Genomic DNA, 17,568 nt, shown 5'->3' with positions numbered 1-17,568 from the left:
CTTAGTGTATTGTTCTTAAGACAGCAGCTACAACTAACAGGAAGAAGTCAGATAGCAAAACCAGCACTAGATTTGGGGCTGTTTATACCTAAGTGATGGTTGACTGTCACTTCCAATTTCTCCCCCAGCTCTTTGTCCTCACTCCCTACTCTCCATCTCCAGCATTCTAACCCTTCTAATTCACATGTGTTCTACTACCTTCCCATTTCCCTCAACAATCATATTTTCCTCTCACAGGCTCCTTTCTACTGCCCTAGGTTCTATATATGCACGTGCACACACAAGAGAGAGAGAGAGAGAGAGAGAATCAAAATATATTATGTACTCGTATGAAATGTCATAACAAAAGCCATTATTATAATTAATGAACTTATATATATATAAATATTAAAAACTGCAATATGGCTCATTTGAAGTTATCTTTTGCTTCCCCTGAAGAAAGACAATTACTGTCCCAACTGATCTCACTTTGCTCCCTCCGTCTATTCTGTCAAGTCCCTTTCTACAATATCTTGCATTGTAGGAACACTGAGGCCTGCTGTCTTACACTTTCTGAAAGGATCCTAGGCTGCTCTCCTAAACAGGAGCAGTCATCCCCTAAAAGGAACTGAGCTGTCCCTTCAAGCATCAATGATTTCGTGGTGCCAACAGGACACTGCAGAGCCAGATAACGATCTATCAGATCAGTTTGGCTACATCAGGCTCTGGCTCCCCACTTGATCCTTATCTTCTATAGTTCCAGAGCTACTTTAATCATTCTCCAAAAGACGGGTTAGTATGTAGATTCTAGTCCTTGCTAGTATAGCCACACAGAAAAATTCCTTCCTGGTTTCACCTCTCTCTTCTCTATGCTCCTGCAGTAGATGGCTCAACCTGGTTAGCTGGGAATTCCTCGGGCCTAGGACTCTGGAAACAACCTTCCATTAAACTTTCTGAAGTTAAATGGGCTTCCTTGCAAGCCCAGGGAAGAGTACACGGAGAAGATGGGTCTCAATAATATTAGCGATGTGCACGCTGTGCGGGCACACTGTACAGAAGACTTGTAAACTGCTTCCAACACCAGCATTTTGTCAATGTCAATAAGGGAATAGGTATCATCATTAAACTTACAGGAAAAGGTTAAGTTAAAAGACAAGAGTTCAGTTACAGACTCAACAATTCTGAAATGTGTGTCACAGAAACAGCTATTTACTAATGCTGTGCTTCAATTTTTTTTCCAAATTTTAAAAAGAGAGCTCACTAAAAATATTATGTGTTTTACCTGCATGTACAGATATTGACCATGCGTGTTCCTGGTGTCGAGTCCAGAAGAGGGTACCTGACTCCTGGAGCTGGAGTTGCAGGCGGTTGTGAGGCACTACATGGAAGCTGGGAACTAAACCTGGATCTAAACAAGAGCATCTAGCAATCTTAACTGCTGAGCCACTTCTCCAACTCTTTTAGTTTTTCAATTTTAATTGTATAACACGATACCTTGATTAAAAAAATGTTGCAAAAACTACCATTTAGTAGGTGTTCCATGCAGGTAGGTATTAGTCACTTTCTCAATAACACCATGCCCCCAAAGAGAAATGTCTTCTACAGCTTTTACTACTAATGCACTAAAATGGATACTTGTTCTCTGTCATGTCTCACTTGGTTTTCAGTTCTATGCAATGCTTGAGATTCTTTCCTGCTTCTATTCAGTCACTGTTTGTCTGTAAGTAATTTATATGATCTTAGCTTTCCTCCTCTTAGCTTCTTTTATGCTTTTGTTTGACATGTAAGTGGGTGTCATACATTTTGGCTATGCTACTTTGCCTTAAAAAAATAATATCATGTTGCACAATCATTTCAGCTAAACCGGTTAATATATCCAGTTTAATCAATCACAGATGTTTTCTTATTCTTTTTATACCACAAAAACTGAACTCATTACTGAACACATCCCTCATAAAACACTAGAGCAAATCAAAGCTCACTTTGCCATGGGTAATTACTAGAAATCTTCATTGTTAAAGAAAATTAAAAGAGAAAAGATGGTCTGGTGCTTTTACTCCACTAAACATGACCCCATTTTCTGTGTGAAAGAGATCAATGTTTAATGCTTTAACCATCGTCTACTCACCAAACACTGGAGCTGTGTAGCTAACTCAGAATAATTCACAGCTTTTCACAGCTTACCATCACCTATCAGATTCTTACTAGGACACTGCTTAGCAACCTTATGTTTAAGACAGAAGACAAAAGTCACTATGCATCCATTAGTAAAAATATTTATCAGGAACAGAATTTTGTTGAGTGGATAAACCATACAAGGTCCAATTAAAGGACTTGCCGAGCATGTAAGAAGACCAGACAGGGCTCAGATCACCAGAGCCCATGCAAATGCTGAGTGGGCATGAAGATATAGTAATGTGTGGGGGAAGATATATTAAAAGGTAAAGACCGGGATCCCTGGAACAAGCTGTCTAGTCAGACTAACCTTATTCGTAAGCTCTGGTTTCAATGGAGGCGCCCTGCCTCAAAATTAACAATGTAGAAAAGCAATCAAGGAACATTTTAACCGCAGGTCTCCATGTGCACAGGCAATGTATGCCCTGACACATGTAAACATGCATGCAAACTACACACACACACACACACACACACACACACACACCACACTGTAAATCCTTACAGATAAGAAACTCAAATACAGAGCTTTTACCACAAGAGGACCAATATCTGATTACTAGCAGATGCAGTAATAAATCCAAGATTTGATTCCCCCCCAGTAAATAAAAAGAAATGAGAAAGTGAAACACAGAATTTTGAAAACCATCTGCATTAGCATGCAGAACTGATATAAATGTTCACAATGTAGATCTCATCATTCTAATGCTAATATAAGAAACAAAAGATTCCACACAAAATTACTTTAGGGTACCAAAAAATTTATTATTAAAATGTATTTAAAATTTTACTAAGTAAAATTCACACATGGAATTTAATCATGAATTTTAAAATCTGGCTAAAATCTAAGCCCGACATAGTGGCGAACACCTTTTATCCCAGCACCCAGGAGGCAGAGGCAGGTGGATCTCTGAGTTTGAGGCAGCCTATCTACAGAGCAAGTTTTAGAACAGCCAGCGATACACAGAGACCCTGTCTCTAAAGAACAACTAACAAAGCTGGGCGGTGGTGGCGCAGGCCTGTGATCCCTGCACAGGAAGGTCTTGGGAAGCAGAGGCAGCAGATCTCTGAGTTCTAGGCCAGCCTGGACTACATACAGAGTGAGTTCCAGGACAGCCATGGCTACACAGAGAAACCCTGTCTTGAACTCACCTCCCCGCCATGAAAAGACAAAAAAAAAAATGGCTAAAATCTAACACATTCTAAAAGTAACATTAAGATTGAGAAGAATGAAAAAAACAAGTTATACTTTAATAAAACCCCCATTTTAAATAAAATAAGCCTCCGAAAATACGTTATCAAAAGGTAAGTTCTAGTATAAGTTGAGAATATAATTCACTAAATTAAAGAAAAACAAACATCATTAAGTTCTTGTGTGTACATTTTATTTTTAACACAGGTTATAAATTTGACCACACTATAAAATATTACTGAATGTCAGCACATAATATGTTTTGGTTATTAATAAGTAGGGAAGCCAGTCTGTTTTCACAAAAAGCACAATTGAAGATATTTTTCCTTAGTCTATAAAACTTAAGTTCCATTTCAGTATAATTAAAATTTATAACACGACACAAGAAGTAAATTAATACAACTGTTAAGAATCGAGTTTAAAAAAGAAAAAAGACCACTCAAGGTGCATGGAGATGTTCTGTATATCTGTGCGGGGCAGGGGACTAGGGCACACACGTGGGAAAGATCACACTGCAGTACAGATCCTGGTTTTGTTTGGCTCTACCTTCCATTGCTTTGGTAGGCAGACAAGGCAGCCAACTTTGTAGGTGTTAGCATCTTCTTGGTTTCCATTAAGCCCACTTACAACTCCTGTTTTAAGACTCCAAAGTTTTGTAAAACAAAAGAACTAAAAGCATCCCTGGTTTTATTAAAAAAAAAAAAGTGGTCAAAACAAAACCAAACCTTGCCATTTCTCAGTGATTTCCTCAGTCTCTGAAGGCTAAGTACACAGGGTTATGTCCATAAAGATTTAGATTCTTATTTATAATGAATGTAGCTCTCAATTATCCCTCCACCTGCCCCTCCTCATCCTCTTCATTCTATTGCCTGCGTGTCAAATACCATGCGCTTCAGATTCAAATCATCTTCAAGGGTGTATTTTCAAATAAACGTATTGTCTGCATCCACAAATTCCTCTCCGACGGTTGAATTTTCATTAGCAGAATAAAAACCAATCAATTTCTGAAACTGAAATATACTCGGCCTATTTTTTGTTTTGTTTGCTTTAAGCGTCTCCTAATGTATTCCCTTAGGAACAAGAACGCATTACCCACCCAGTGGAAAAAATAATTCCGCTGGTTCATTTCCCTGCTAAACAACAGCTTCCCTGTAGGCCCTACCTAGCCCAGCCTCATTGTCACCTAGTAATTTTACAGTGATCACCTTGGCAGACGTGGACTCTAGCAGGTACAGCCCGTCTTCTTTATATTTTGGGGGGGAAAGAAAAAAAAAAACCCAAAAAACAGTAAAACTACTCAAGACCAGAAAACAGAGATCATATGACTTAGGACACATTTCCTTGTCTTCCCTTCCGCGTCAGCGCAGCTGCTATTTCTCCCCCTTGAATAAAATGGAAGGGAACCAGATCCAAACGCTACAACTGAATCTTGGGACAATGAAGCCCACAGGAAGGCACTCGCTCCTTCCGCGGGTTTACTACCCAGCTGGAGGCGACGTGGGCTGCAGTCGCCGGGGAGGCTGCGTGACAGCACGGCTTCCACGCCCTCCCGACACCACCCGAAGGCTCGTCGTCCGACACCCCCCCCTCCCGCCTCACACCCCGAAAGCAACCCTACAAAAGAGATGGGCGCCCCGGAAAACTCGTTCCCTGGACGCTCCGCCCGCAGCGTCTGCCGACACCTCCGGCGGCGGCTGCACAAAGCCGGGGGAGCCAGCTCTAGAGGAGCGGGAGCACCGAAGGGAAGCCGGCCCGGGGCGTCCGGTCGCAGTCCGTGGGGGAGGGGACGGGAGGGGACGGGAGGGGACCGGAGGGCGGCGGCCGCGCGGGGCGTCCGCGCAGCCCCCCCTCGGCCTCCAGGCTCGCACGCCACCCCGCCGCGGGCCGCGCCCGGACCCCCGGCCGCTGGAGCAGAGGACGGCGACGACGACGACGTGCAGAAGCCCGGGCCGCGCCGACCCCGAGCGCATCACTTACCCCTCACCGCGGAGAGGGACCGGACCGGGAGGCGGGGCGCGCGGCGCGTCCCGTCAGTCTCTGCCACGCTGTCCTCCCCCCACCCCGTCGCCGTTGTCGTCGTCGCCGCCGCCGTGGAGCTCGGGCCCCCTCGGTTCCTCTGGGCAATAACGTTATTCCACACACGCCCCACACATAGCGGGAACGGTAGCGTTCAATGCGCAGGCGCTTCGCGAAGGGCAAGGCGCCAGGTCCTCTCCCTCTTCGAGCCAGGGCCCAGCGACGCCTCACTGCGCAAGCGCCAGACCCAGACAATGAAAGGGGGCTTTGAGGAGGGTCTCACCCACACGCTCCCTCAGCTGCCCACTGCGCAGGCGTGCTCGCAAGAGCCGCTTGAACAATGAAGAGCTGCCTGGCTCGAGTAGGACCGCAACCAACCCGGACTACGATTCCCAGCGGGCAGCGCGCCAACTCCACGCGGAGGGCGGGGCGCTGGGCATGCTAGGAGTTGTAGTGTCCGCCTCCTTCACAGTCTGGTTGTCTGGAAGGTTGACAGCTTCATTTTCGAGAGAGAAACAATTTTGACAGTAATCCTAACTTAAACAGAGTTCACAGTGAATCCTTAAGAGGGCTCAGGGATCAACTCCACAAAAGACCCATTGTGAAGAGTTGAGGCCTTCACCGGGTCCCTTCTGTCAGCCTGTCGATCCAGGTGGCTGGAGGATGGAAGGACAGCGGGACTAATCCAAGTTGGGCAGAAGGGAAAGGGTGCGGCCTGCCAGTCTGTCTCTTGGCAACGGGCTCAGGCCGCTAAACTGCCGGCGGAGCGCCCTGAGCGCATAGCCCTCTGGGAATCGTAGTGTAGCTGGAGGACTCATAGGACTCTAAAGACAGCAGCTTTGAACCTGTGAACTACAACTCCCGACGATCACCATGAGGGCCAGGGGATAGGAAGAGCCCCCAGGAGCCAGTCCGGGGTTCCTGGCTCCCTAGTGACCGCAGCGACAGGAAGCAGACAGGCATCCCCCAACCCCCAGCGCTAGGCCTGTCCTCGGAGGGGTGCACTGGACACTTTCCCGCGTAACTCCCATCTCTGATCCCATGGCAAAGTCCCCAGGGAACTCTACCCTGGAGGACAGTCTGGGGCAATACCAACGGAGTCTCCGGGGTGAGTTGCTCCGAATCTCAGTGCCTAGCTCCTAGGTACCCTGGGCAATAATGGGTGGTTTTCCTAACACTTTCCTTGGCACCAGCCAGGCCGTGGAGAAAGAAGACGGATGCCGCTCTGATCTCAAGGATGAAATGTTTGATTTTGGTGGTAGGGTTAAGTAAGCAGCGTTGTTACCTCTGATTCTTACGGTAACCTGACCCAACAGGGTACCTACATCTTGATTTAGGTGTCTGTTAGCTAGTGCCAGTACAAACTTGTGGACATCTCTAAGCCACTTTTATCCTGTTGCCATACTTTGCTGTTTAATCCAATAAATTTCTTACTCATATTTTTTACACATTCAAATCCTGGTTTAGTTTATTGACTCTTGTGAGACCAGAAACAAAACACTAGTAGTTATTTATAATAATACAGGTATTTATTGATCGACGTTATTTCCATATAGCAAAGAATTTAAAACTTTATCTTACCAATGTTCCCATTTTACATGTCAAGAAATCAAAGCTCAGAGAGGTTAAGTTGTAGGCCCAAAACCCACACAGCTGTTTGGTTAGTGGCAAAGGCAGGTATTGAATCCAGGCCTATCCACCTTCAAAACCTATGTCTTTTTTACTAACCAAGTGATAATTACTGTAACTGAAGATCTATTTGGTTCAATCATGTTTTTCTTAGCAAAACACCAGAGGAATGATTATTTGGTTAAGTGGTGTCCATACTTATATTTAGCTCTGTTATCTTGACAACATACATAACCTCAGGAAACTTGAGACCTTGCTATATTGAAGTTGTAGTGTCAGCTACACCTGATTATTGTGGGGAATAAATGAACGAAATAAATATTAATAATTGTTAGAATGCTTGTCTGGTGTGTGGAAAGGAAGAAAGGAGAGATGGGCACACAGTAAATGCGGGACATAAATAAAGAGAAAACACTAAAGACTTTATATTCTTGCTTGTGAGGCACTTTTTTTTTTCTATTCTGCATTTTTCATAATCGCATAGGTTATGGCCAACAGTTAAAATGTTTGAATCATTTATAGCATGATTTGTTCAGCAAATAATAATTGAATGCCTGATTTGGGTTGCTCATACTAGGTCATGAATTTGCAATGAGTCCCTATCTCTGTGGAGTCTTTGGCTCATTGGGAATGACAAAAAACAACACAATTGCAGGTTGCTGTGTTTTCAAACAATGGTGACAACCAATGCTTGACACATAAATGCTCATTAAATGTTGGTCGCTAATTTTTGCTTCCTTCAAAATTAAAAAAAATGAGGAGACTGGAAAGTTTATTTCCTTATGACTCTTGACTTTGTAGGCCTGTATCTATTGGTGTTTATTGTCTGTATCTATTAGTGGTGTTATAGACTGTCAGCATCCTTCTGTTTAAACTATAGGATGAAGGAGTTAAATGCCGCCCTCAGCCTATTGGTATGTCCAGAGTTGTTGGATACCTAAGAAACTGTTTCTAACTTTTTATTTGGAATCAAGAAAAAATACTGTGCTCAGAGATATAAATGGTTGTAATTGTTTTAGACTGGTAATATTTTTCTGATTTTTTTGTTGTTTTATCTAGTACTTCTGTGGGTCTTTATTTAACGACTAGGGAACTATTTAATATTAATCATTTTGATATAGTCACATGATTGATCTGACTGAAGCAGCAGGGAATGAAGAGATGAGAGACACAAGTTTCATCCAAATGGTGTGGAATGGGTCATGGACTCGGTTGGAGAAACAACAGCAGTGGTCTGGAAACTCAGGAGGAGTAGGGGGTTTCTGTAGGTGAGCAGTCTGGGGCTGCAGTCCTCTGGGATGAGGAAGCTATGGTTTGTCTGTACTTCCTGTATGTACTGGTTTTAGTAAATGGTCAGCTGTATCCATAATTTGACCAGGGGAATCTTCGCCATTCTCCAGAGTCTATCCTGGGGAAGGCCTTGGCCATTCAGTGGTCTGAGGCATTGGAATCCTTGACATGTGTCAAAAATACACATTCATGCAGGACTTTATCTGCTCCCCACACTTTGAGGGGTGCTTTAATATTAAACATTTTGATATAGTCGTAGGGCCAATCTCAAACTAATTTCAAAGAAGTGGGTACTTGACTTGATGAAATAGTGCTTGTCTAGCCTGGACAAGGTCCTGAGTTCAATTGCCAGCACCATAAAAAATTAAATATTGTAGTAATATGTGTACTAGTACTTCTATTGCTTCCAGTAATTATAGCATGAATTTCTAATTAAAATAAATGTAAATTTTATATACATTTATATAAATTATATAAATAAATGTATAATTAGTGTGCTAGCCATTTAAAGTCAAAACATTTCACCAATGGCAAATGTGAGATATAGAAAAAAAATTATAGAACATTTAAAAATGATTAAGCCATAGTTTTAAAAACTTGATTTTCTCGTGGTTTTCAGGATGTATTGTTCATTGATTTGGTGGCTTCTTACTTATATTGGCATATATAACAATATTTAGAAGGAAACAAAACAGGTTTAATGTGAACTTGAGCAGAGTCAAACATCAATCGCCACTTTCAGAGAGGGTTTTTTTGTTTTGTTTTGTTTTGTTTTGTTTTGTTTTTGTTTTTCAAGACAGAATTTCTCTGTGTAGTCCTGGAACTAGCTCTGTATACCAGGCTGACCTCGAACTCAGAGATCCACTGCCTCCTGAGTGCGGGGATTAAAGGTGCGTACCACCACCACCCGGCAAGAATAACTCCCTTTAAAATAAACTTTTGTTTCTGGATAGTCAAACATTGGTGAATATGATGTCATTTGTTATTTCAAGAGTGCCCATTATTTAAGAGTAGTGTTATAAAATGTCTTCCCTAGTTCATGTACACTGGATGACAAGTCGAGTATTGGTCTTCTATTCCTATTTATTCCTGAGACTTTTTACTAATTGCTAGTGTCTCTTCATTTTATGAATGAGCCATATGAACATTCAAGTTTCCAGCACGGTCAAAGTGAGCGTCTCACTGGTGTCCTGGGAGCCAGAGCTCAGTGTAGAACTAGAAGGGATTTTAAGGCGTCCTAGCAGTGTGATTAGGTGTCCATTTACCTAAGGTGGGCATCAGTCAAGGTACACAGTGGATGGGAGACATATTTGTAACTAGGGAATATAGCAACGGCATCTGCTTCCTCTGTTTCAGCCCCCATAATGATGTGTTTAGCACTGGCCACCAGGTCGTGGCCCTGTTTTGGGAGGTTGCAGAATGTTTGGGGTGAGAGCCCTAGCATAGCATCACTCCATGTTATCTGGGATAACATGCTAGATTGTCTCCCAGTTATTCACCGTGTGGCCTCGGTGAGAAACTGCGGAAGAGACTGTGTGGCACACACCTTTATTCCTGTTACTTGGGAGGTTGACGGAGGAGGCTAAGCTCTTTGCTTCTTGGTTGTCTACAGTAGGAGCAGGCTGAGAGTTCCTGCCCCCAGAACCCGAGGCAGCCCTGGGCCAGGATACCGAGGGATCTTAGAATTGTGAGTAAAACTCTTTCTCAAGTTGCTTCTGTGAGTTATTGAGTCCCAGTAATGAGAAAAGTAACTAATGCATTCTTCAATTTAAATTTCGTTCATTGCTCTGAGGGTGTAGCCCTGCAGTAGAGCAGCTGCCTGGTGAGTGAATGGTCAGTTTAGCCTCCACCATTGAAATAAATGATTAAGTAATTTCAGTGCATAACTGTGTGAGGACACGAGATGAAATCACCTAGGTTATAGCCAAGAAAGTGGAAAAAGGCAGAACTGCACTTAACCCTGCATGCCTTAGGCATCACGCATGTGAGCAATCCATTCCAGTATTAAAAGGGAATGAGGCCAGGAGATGGTGGCGCATGCCTTTAAATCCTGCACTTGGGAGGCACAGGCAGGCAGATCTTTGTGAGTTCAAGCCCAGCCTGGTCTACAAGAGCTAGTTCCAAAACAGGCTCCAAAGCTACAAAGAAACCCTGTCTCGAAAAACAAAAACAAACAAACGAACAACAAACAAACAAACAAACAAAAACAAAAAGGGGGGCATGAGATTGCAAGGCAGTGTGTCTGTCCCCACCACAGAACCATGCCGCCTTCCTGGTACAGCATGGGGAATGCATGCAGCTAGCAACAGCGCCTTTCTCACCTGATCAGACGATTCCTCTCCACCTTAGGCCGAGTGGACAGACTGTTCACACAAGGTTGTCTGTGACAGGAACATATACTTTCTCTTTAGATATACCCTGAATGTAGTTCTCCCCTTTGCCTTCATAACATTGGTATTTCAGGCCGCAGATGCTATCTGTGGAGAATATGACAGAGTCAGGAGAGAATGTGTGACTAGGAGCCAGATCACTGAACTTCCTATCACTTTGCTAGTTAGCATCTGTGTGACCTCGGACAGGTTAATAAGTTGGATCTGGATTTCTGCTTCCTCGTCTGTAAAGTTAGAAGCTTGGACTAGTTGTGAGAATTGTTGCCTGTAGGAGCCAAGGCAACCAAGTGTGTAAGGGACTTATGAAAGACACTAGGGAAAGGGTCAGCGTGTGGTCAGCCTCTGTGCCCTGTGCTTTGCATTTTCTTCCTGACTTCCTTCTCCCCCACTTCTTCCTTCCTTGTGCTCTAAGAAGAAAGCCAAGCGTAAACACGTCTTAGAGCCTAGTGTTCCCTCTGTCACCTGGAGGGCTGATGATCTTTCCAGTGCTCTGAAGGATAAAGATTGTGCTCATGTCTTACCAAATTCCAAGTATGGAGTCATTGGAGTAGGGACTTCCAAAGTGAGATGGGGCCTGTGGCAAGAACACTAATCTTGAGGAAGGTCCTTTCTTTATATTTAGTGTACTTGGAGAAAACTGGGGATAACGTTGATGGTGAATATTTTCCTTGGATGTAGGGAAGAATTCACATCTGCAGAAGGGTTGTATAATAGGTTTGCAGCTAGCAATGATGTCATCAGGACCTTTGGCCCACTTAACAACTCATGTTTATCTTCAGGGAAAGTTTCTCTTTTTCTCAGATTTACACAAAAAAACTTACATTTCTTCTTTTCCATTTCCATAAATATTGCTTGATATTTTTTATTCTTTGCTATGTGTTATTTGTATTTATATGACTGTAGGTACATACACACACACATACACACGCATACACATACACTTTGGGAGATCTAAAATTAATTATGAGTGTTTTTGTTTATATATTCATGTTTTTAGTGGCTTCTTTGTTTTTTGTTTTACTAGAACAAAAATCAATAAGCAAGCCATAGTGAAATATGCCTGTCATGTGAGTGTTGATGAAGCTGGGGCAGGAGGAGTTCTAGTTCAAGGCTACCCTGGGTAATTGAAAACAAACAAGCAAAAATCCCAATTTTCTTTATCTTCTACTAACGAGGTCAAAGACAAGATTTAACAACAGACAGAAAGGACACTTCATGAAAGTCATCCCGAACCATTACTGTAACTATGTTATAAAATTATAAGGGCACTTTGTTGTGTTCTTTGGAAAGAGGATGCCAAGCTATTGGGATAATGAGAAAATTCTATTTGCTCAGAATCTTTAGAGGTCTGCACTTCAGTTGACAGTGCCAGTGCATGGCAGAGTTTTCACGGGAGTCCAAAGGAAGGTTCCCGAAGTGCACTCTGTACACATCTCAGCAACCTGGATCGTGATGGAGTTCCTTCAGCCCACTGGAAGGCTTGAAGGAGTGGACCTAGAGCAGATACTACATCAGGCTCCAGCCTTGCAATAAACTAAGCTAAACACAAAATTTGATCTCTTTGTTACGATAGAAATATTAAAGAATCCTACATTGCCAGTGGTGGGCTTTGGTTTTCTCTGCCCTATCGGTACTAACAACAATAGCTGGCTGTGCTGCCCATTTCATCAAAAGGCTGTTGCATTTGCAGGTATAATACATGGTAGGTGTGGGGGCGTGCCACTGGGAATAGCTCCTCCAGGCTAAGCAGGAGCGATCTTGCTTCATTGATCTCAACCAATGAATCTAAACCAGGGACAGTGTATCTGGCAAGCAAACATTTAGTAATGTTCACAGACATTGTTGATCCTTATGACTGCGGGTGGAGGGGCTGTTGCTGAGTAGAAGCCAGGGACAGTGGCAACGATGCTTAGTCTGGTTCCCTTGACAAAGCTATCAGGTCTGAAACACCAGTAGCACTGTGTTCAGAATCAATGTTGTAGACTCAAAAAAGTCTACAAAGTCTACAACTCCAGAAAGAAACAATGTAGCAAGAGACTCCAGAAAGAGTAATTACAATTATGATTAAGACTGTATTGTTCTGCGATTCTACCTCAAGTCTTCTGCCAACCCAGCTAGAATTCTCTGTTGGCAAAAGGAGCAGGTGCATTAGTCCACCCTGCTGCTGCCAAGGAGGTACCAGGTGCATGCCACAGGGCGGACATGCCCATCTCTGATTGGCCACCTCACACCTGATATTGATAATCTTCCAGGCCCTGCTTTCTCTACAAAGATCACACTGTTGTTGCGGTTGCCTTTCCCTATGGGTGCCATCTACGTCAGTTTGTAGCCATTAGAGTTAAGGTCACGGATTTGTTGAGACGTTTTCACTTCTGATAGGTCTTTTAGTAGCTTCCACTATGGTGCTGGCTACTTATAAGACTCGACTTTGTCCGACTTTGGATGAGGCTGTTTATTTCTCTCATGGTTTTGCTACCTGTTGGTTCTCTAGTAAACCGTGGCAGCTGTCTTCTTAACTGGACTGTGCTTTCTCTTGTCTTCCTGTGGTGTCAGTTTTCTGCTTGTCTGCCTGACCTAAGCTTGTGTCAGTAGCTGCACAGCATTCCATATCTCAGGCTTGGAAGTGGTTGATCGTGTGTTTTCTCTGAGACAGCTGGGCACTTTACAGGATGAGTCCCCACCCCTACTCCAGGACATTTCTTTCACATCTCCTAGGCAGATGGAAAATGTAGAAATGAATAATTGATTAGATGAATGTAGCTGTTGGTCTTACACTGAGTGGAACTTACATCTTGTTCAAAAACATGTTAGTGTCACCCCTAGCTGAGCAGCTGTTGGCAGGTTCTGTGGCTGGGGTTGGGGTGGGGAGGGAATCATTCTACTTCAGTGGTGTAGCTACTGGTAAACTGCCTTGCTCCTAAGTAGCTCCACGCCCGTCCTCATGCAGGCAATCCTAATAAACTTAGGGGTTTATAAAAAAGCAACAACAAAATAAACCACATTTAAATAGGAGAAGACTTCTGGGGTCTAGACAGTGTGGATGAGAGAGTAATGGATGTCGAATATGATCAAAAACCTTATATGCATGCATATAGTTGTCAAAGTTTAAAACTATCTTTTAAAATGTTAATGTTAATGAAAAGAAACTCAATGGTGAGGCAGGAGTTAAAACGTAGGAAGAAGAGAAATTGAACTGAGAAATGAATAAGACACACTTTGACTTTAGTGTTTGGCTTAAGTACCTTTTCAGTGATCATTGTATTGATTGATGTTTAGATAATGGGCTGCAGAAATAATGTTCGCTTGCATTTATTTTCATGTGATCTGTTTGCATTTATATTCATAACTAAGCTTATAAACAGCCTGCGGCTAGTGTGGGAGAGAAGAAATCAGAATGTGTTCTGAGATGGGGGGCTATTCTCTGAGAAAGGGGGAAGTGGATAGTCTTTGGCTCTTGTTAGATAGAGCTGTTGCCATGAGCACCAGGTAGGAACTGATGCTGGGACCCTCCCATCTAATCTGGCTTCCTCAAGTGAGAGCAGCCTTGAGCTGCAGCGGATGAGTAGAGGATTATGGGAGGCTCCATTTAGCTCACAACTAAAGAGTTATGGCATTTCGTCTGTCCTGAATCATCTGAATTTATCCCTCAGGATTAAGTCAGTCTGTGTATCCTAAGCATGCTGCTGTCAGGAATTAAAATCACTTAGTGTGCCTTGAAATGCTACACTAAAATGTTTTTAAAATTTCATTTACCTCCTTGGTTTGGTTTTAGGATGTAGTTCTTGCAAAAATTCCTTCTCTGAACCTTACAACGGAGTGAGTAGTTGCAAAGACAGAGAAAATAAACCAAAATTCACTTTTTGAGGGAGGTTAATTGTTGATCTCAGTGTCTTGTAATTTCATGCAATATTTTTGATGCATTTTAGTGTGTAATACTGGTGTATTTCTGAAAGACTGAATAAGAATACTAGAAACAAGATTAAAAGGGTTATTGCAAGTTGACCTACAGGCTGAGGATGTTGCTCAGTAACAGAGCCCTTGCCCAGCCTTCCCTTAGGCCCAGTGTTCAATTCCTAGGCTCACAAAATAAATAATATATAAAGCAGAAACCCTGCCATTGTTGTATCTCATGAAAGAACGATACCTATTGGGACTGCCCACTGCATTTTTTCATGACAATTTCCCCCTTTTGCTAATATAACTCTTAGCTTTTCATTAGAGTAGGTAGAAATAAATAATTATTCTTTGTCTTAGAAATGATGTAATTTGTTAGTCGAGCCCTCTGTTTCCCCTCTAATGGATGCTGTAAAGGCAAGAGCTTCATTTATAGGTTTAAGGGCATAAATCTAAATGTCTAAACTACATTGCATGTCATAAACCACTTTGGTTTTCCTTTTTCATTGACAAGTCTTTTCAGAAAAGATTGCGTTTTAGAAAACCACTGTTGCCCCTCATATTGCTAAAACCAGGACTGCATCTAATCCAGACCTTCTGGAACCCAGAGTGAGTAAGGAGGGACTAGACCTGGCTTAGTCAGCACCAGGTGTGTGTTCAGCGGATGGTCTGTGTGCAATTTAGGTTGCTATGCAGAAAACTGGGGTGGTAAATTCACCATGAAGACAATAGGCAGACAGGAAAAGCCACTTCTTAGTGTTATCTGTGTGGAAGGTGAGTTTCTCTAAATGATGAAATCACATTACATATTTTGTAACATGGAGTATTTTTTTTCTGTTAAGTAATAAGGTTATTATGTTTGGTTCTAAACTTAAAAGTTAGTGACATTGTAGAAAAATGTAGAATGTATGTTCATAAATGTGTTTTCATAGATGACTGATAATGAATTAAGCCTTTTAGAAGTGTGTGTGTGTGTGTGTGTGTGTGTTTTCATGTGCTTATGCCTGAGTGTGCGCGTGTGGAGCTAGGAGGATGGCCTTGAATGTCTTTCCTCAATTGCTCTCTACCTTTATCTTCAGAGACAAGGCATCTTTTGAGACTTAGGCTGAAACTCATAGATCAACTAGAGCGGCTGACCACTGACCCTCAGTGATCCACCAATTCTTTCCTACACCAGCAGTGGGGTGACATATGCGCTCTGCTACATGCAGCTTATTACAAAGGTGGTGGGGATCCGAACTCAGGTCCTCCTGTTTGCAGAGCAAGCAGTTTCCCAACTGAGTTTTCTCCCCAGCTTCATTTCCATGCCATTACAGCTAAATGGTCTCTGGAATCCTTTGAAGGCTACAGTGAGCACTTTGGAAGATAGGTAGAGTTGCTTCCTGTAGTCTCAGGGTCTGTCCCCAACCACTGGCTTCTTTATGTTTCTCTTTGGTAATGTGGTCAGCTCTCAAGTAAGCAGTCCAAGGCAGAGAAAGCAAACCCTGCTGACCCTTCTAAAGCTGAGATGTAACTGTCACTGTTAATGCAGATTTAGGCCTGTGAGGAAGTGCAGTGTGACCCTGAGGCTATTTTTAGAGATGAGCTATCATAACAATATACCTTGAAGTATTTCATCAGAGACATCTTTCATGCTGGTTAATTTCAGTTTCGACTCCAGGGGTGGTCATTCATACTAACCAAGTGTCTGGGTGTGATGTCGTCAGCCAGGTTATACATTAGGGGTTGCTACCTTACGCACCCAGCTGTCCAACTCTTGATCAGAACTAGGTCATACAGTCTGAATTCTTTTGGTGAGGCAGGGCTGTTAGGTCTTCAGAGAAAATGAGGCTTCCCTGGGCCAGAATGGTTCTGTCCACTCACCTCATATCTCTAGGTGGGGCAGGCAAGTCTCAAGTACTGAGAGAAAGGAAGGACCTCCCCAGGCTGCTGGCTATCTCACCACAGAGGGAGCTCAGCCATTCAGTCCTCCTTCTGGTTGCATCACTGAACTGACTGGTTTTCCGTGTCAGTTTGACACAAGCTAGAGTCCATAGGTAGAGAGAGTGTAGTAGGCTGAGGACATGCCTCCAGGAGATCCAGCTGTGGGGCATTTTCTTAATTAGTGACCAATGGGGGAGGGCCCAGCCCTTTGTGAGTGGTGCCATTCCTGAGTTGCTGGTCCTGAATGCAGGCTGAATGCCAGTAAGCAAGCATAACTCCATAGCCTCTGTATCAGCTCCTGTCCCCGGGTTCCAGCCCTTTTTGAGCTCCTGTTGTGACTTCCTCCAATGATGGACTATGATCTGGAAGTGTAAACCAAATAAACCCTTTTGTCCCCAACTTGCTTTTCGGTCATGGTGCTTCATCGCAGCAATAGAAACCCTAACTAGGCAATCCCACACACTGAATGTTCATAAAGCGTCAACAGGAACTGAAGCGATTCCCAAGTCTTGCTAACTGTGAACTTCATCTTCGCGTACCTCCTCTGTTATGTTCCTTAGCTAGCTGGAGCTAGAATTCTGCTTTTTACTATGAGGTTGCCCTGAGACCGATACTCATTTTGAGGATGCCTTGTTGGCCGAGTACTCCACCATTCCATGGGCCCTGACTTTCATCAGGCTTTCATTGCAGAGCGTGCCAACAGAAGCCTTCACCAGCTGAAATGTGCCCTGAGAGAAGTTGATGTCACTGTGGAAGATGAGGCACTGGACCCTCCCACCAGCATCAACGTAGAAAATGAGGACTCAGGGGTGGCCTGGCATGAACTGCAGCACAGCCATGCTGGTGAGTTGACTGTCAGCCTGAGCTTGAGTGGCACACAGCAGTTCTCCCCCTTCACAGAGTGGACTCCCTTCAGTTGGCCACTCTACCGCTAAGTTTCTGTTGCTGTGAAATGAAAGAGCTATGTAATTCTTCACTTAGATTTTTTCTTTTGACTTCCAAAATCCTATAGGCTTAAGTTCCAAGTCCTTAGGATGGAATAGCAATATTTTCCTAACTTACCAACACTCCCTAACCTAC

The 17,568-nt window shown here is 43.3% G+C and overlaps 2 protein-coding genes across 11 annotated transcripts in view; one reads left to right on the top strand and one right to left on the bottom strand.

Moving 5' to 3' along the window:
- The window catches only part of Cep170 (centrosomal protein 170), an 84,881-nt gene extending 79,172 nt beyond the window's left edge, over positions 1-5,709 (bottom strand). For all 10 annotated transcript variants that reach the window (XM_038348698.1, XM_038348699.2, XM_038348700.1 and 7 more), the window contains exon 1: positions 5,324-5,709. The gene's annotated coding sequence lies outside the window, so the exon portion shown is untranslated. The remainder of the gene's footprint in view (positions 1-5,323) is intronic.
- A 549-nt stretch (positions 5,710-6,258) lies between these two features.
- Positions 6,259-17,568, top strand: part of Sdccag8 (SHH signaling and ciliogenesis regulator SDCCAG8) — a 194,145-nt gene continuing 182,835 nt past the window's right edge. The window contains exons 1-2 of the mRNA XM_038348697.1: positions 6,259-6,470; positions 17,179-17,331. Coding sequence (XP_038204625.1) covers positions 6,404-6,470; positions 17,179-17,331 — 220 coding nt within the window. The 5' untranslated portion in view covers positions 6,259-6,403. The remainder of the gene's footprint in view (positions 6,471-17,178; positions 17,332-17,568) is intronic.

The sequence above is a fragment of the Arvicola amphibius genome, chromosome 12, assembly GCF_903992535.2.
Source record: "Arvicola amphibius chromosome 12, mArvAmp1.2, whole genome shotgun sequence".
In the NCBI taxonomy this organism is placed as follows: Eukaryota; Metazoa; Chordata; class Mammalia; order Rodentia; family Cricetidae; genus Arvicola; species Arvicola amphibius.
This window is presented reverse-complemented; position numbering and strand designations above follow the sequence as displayed.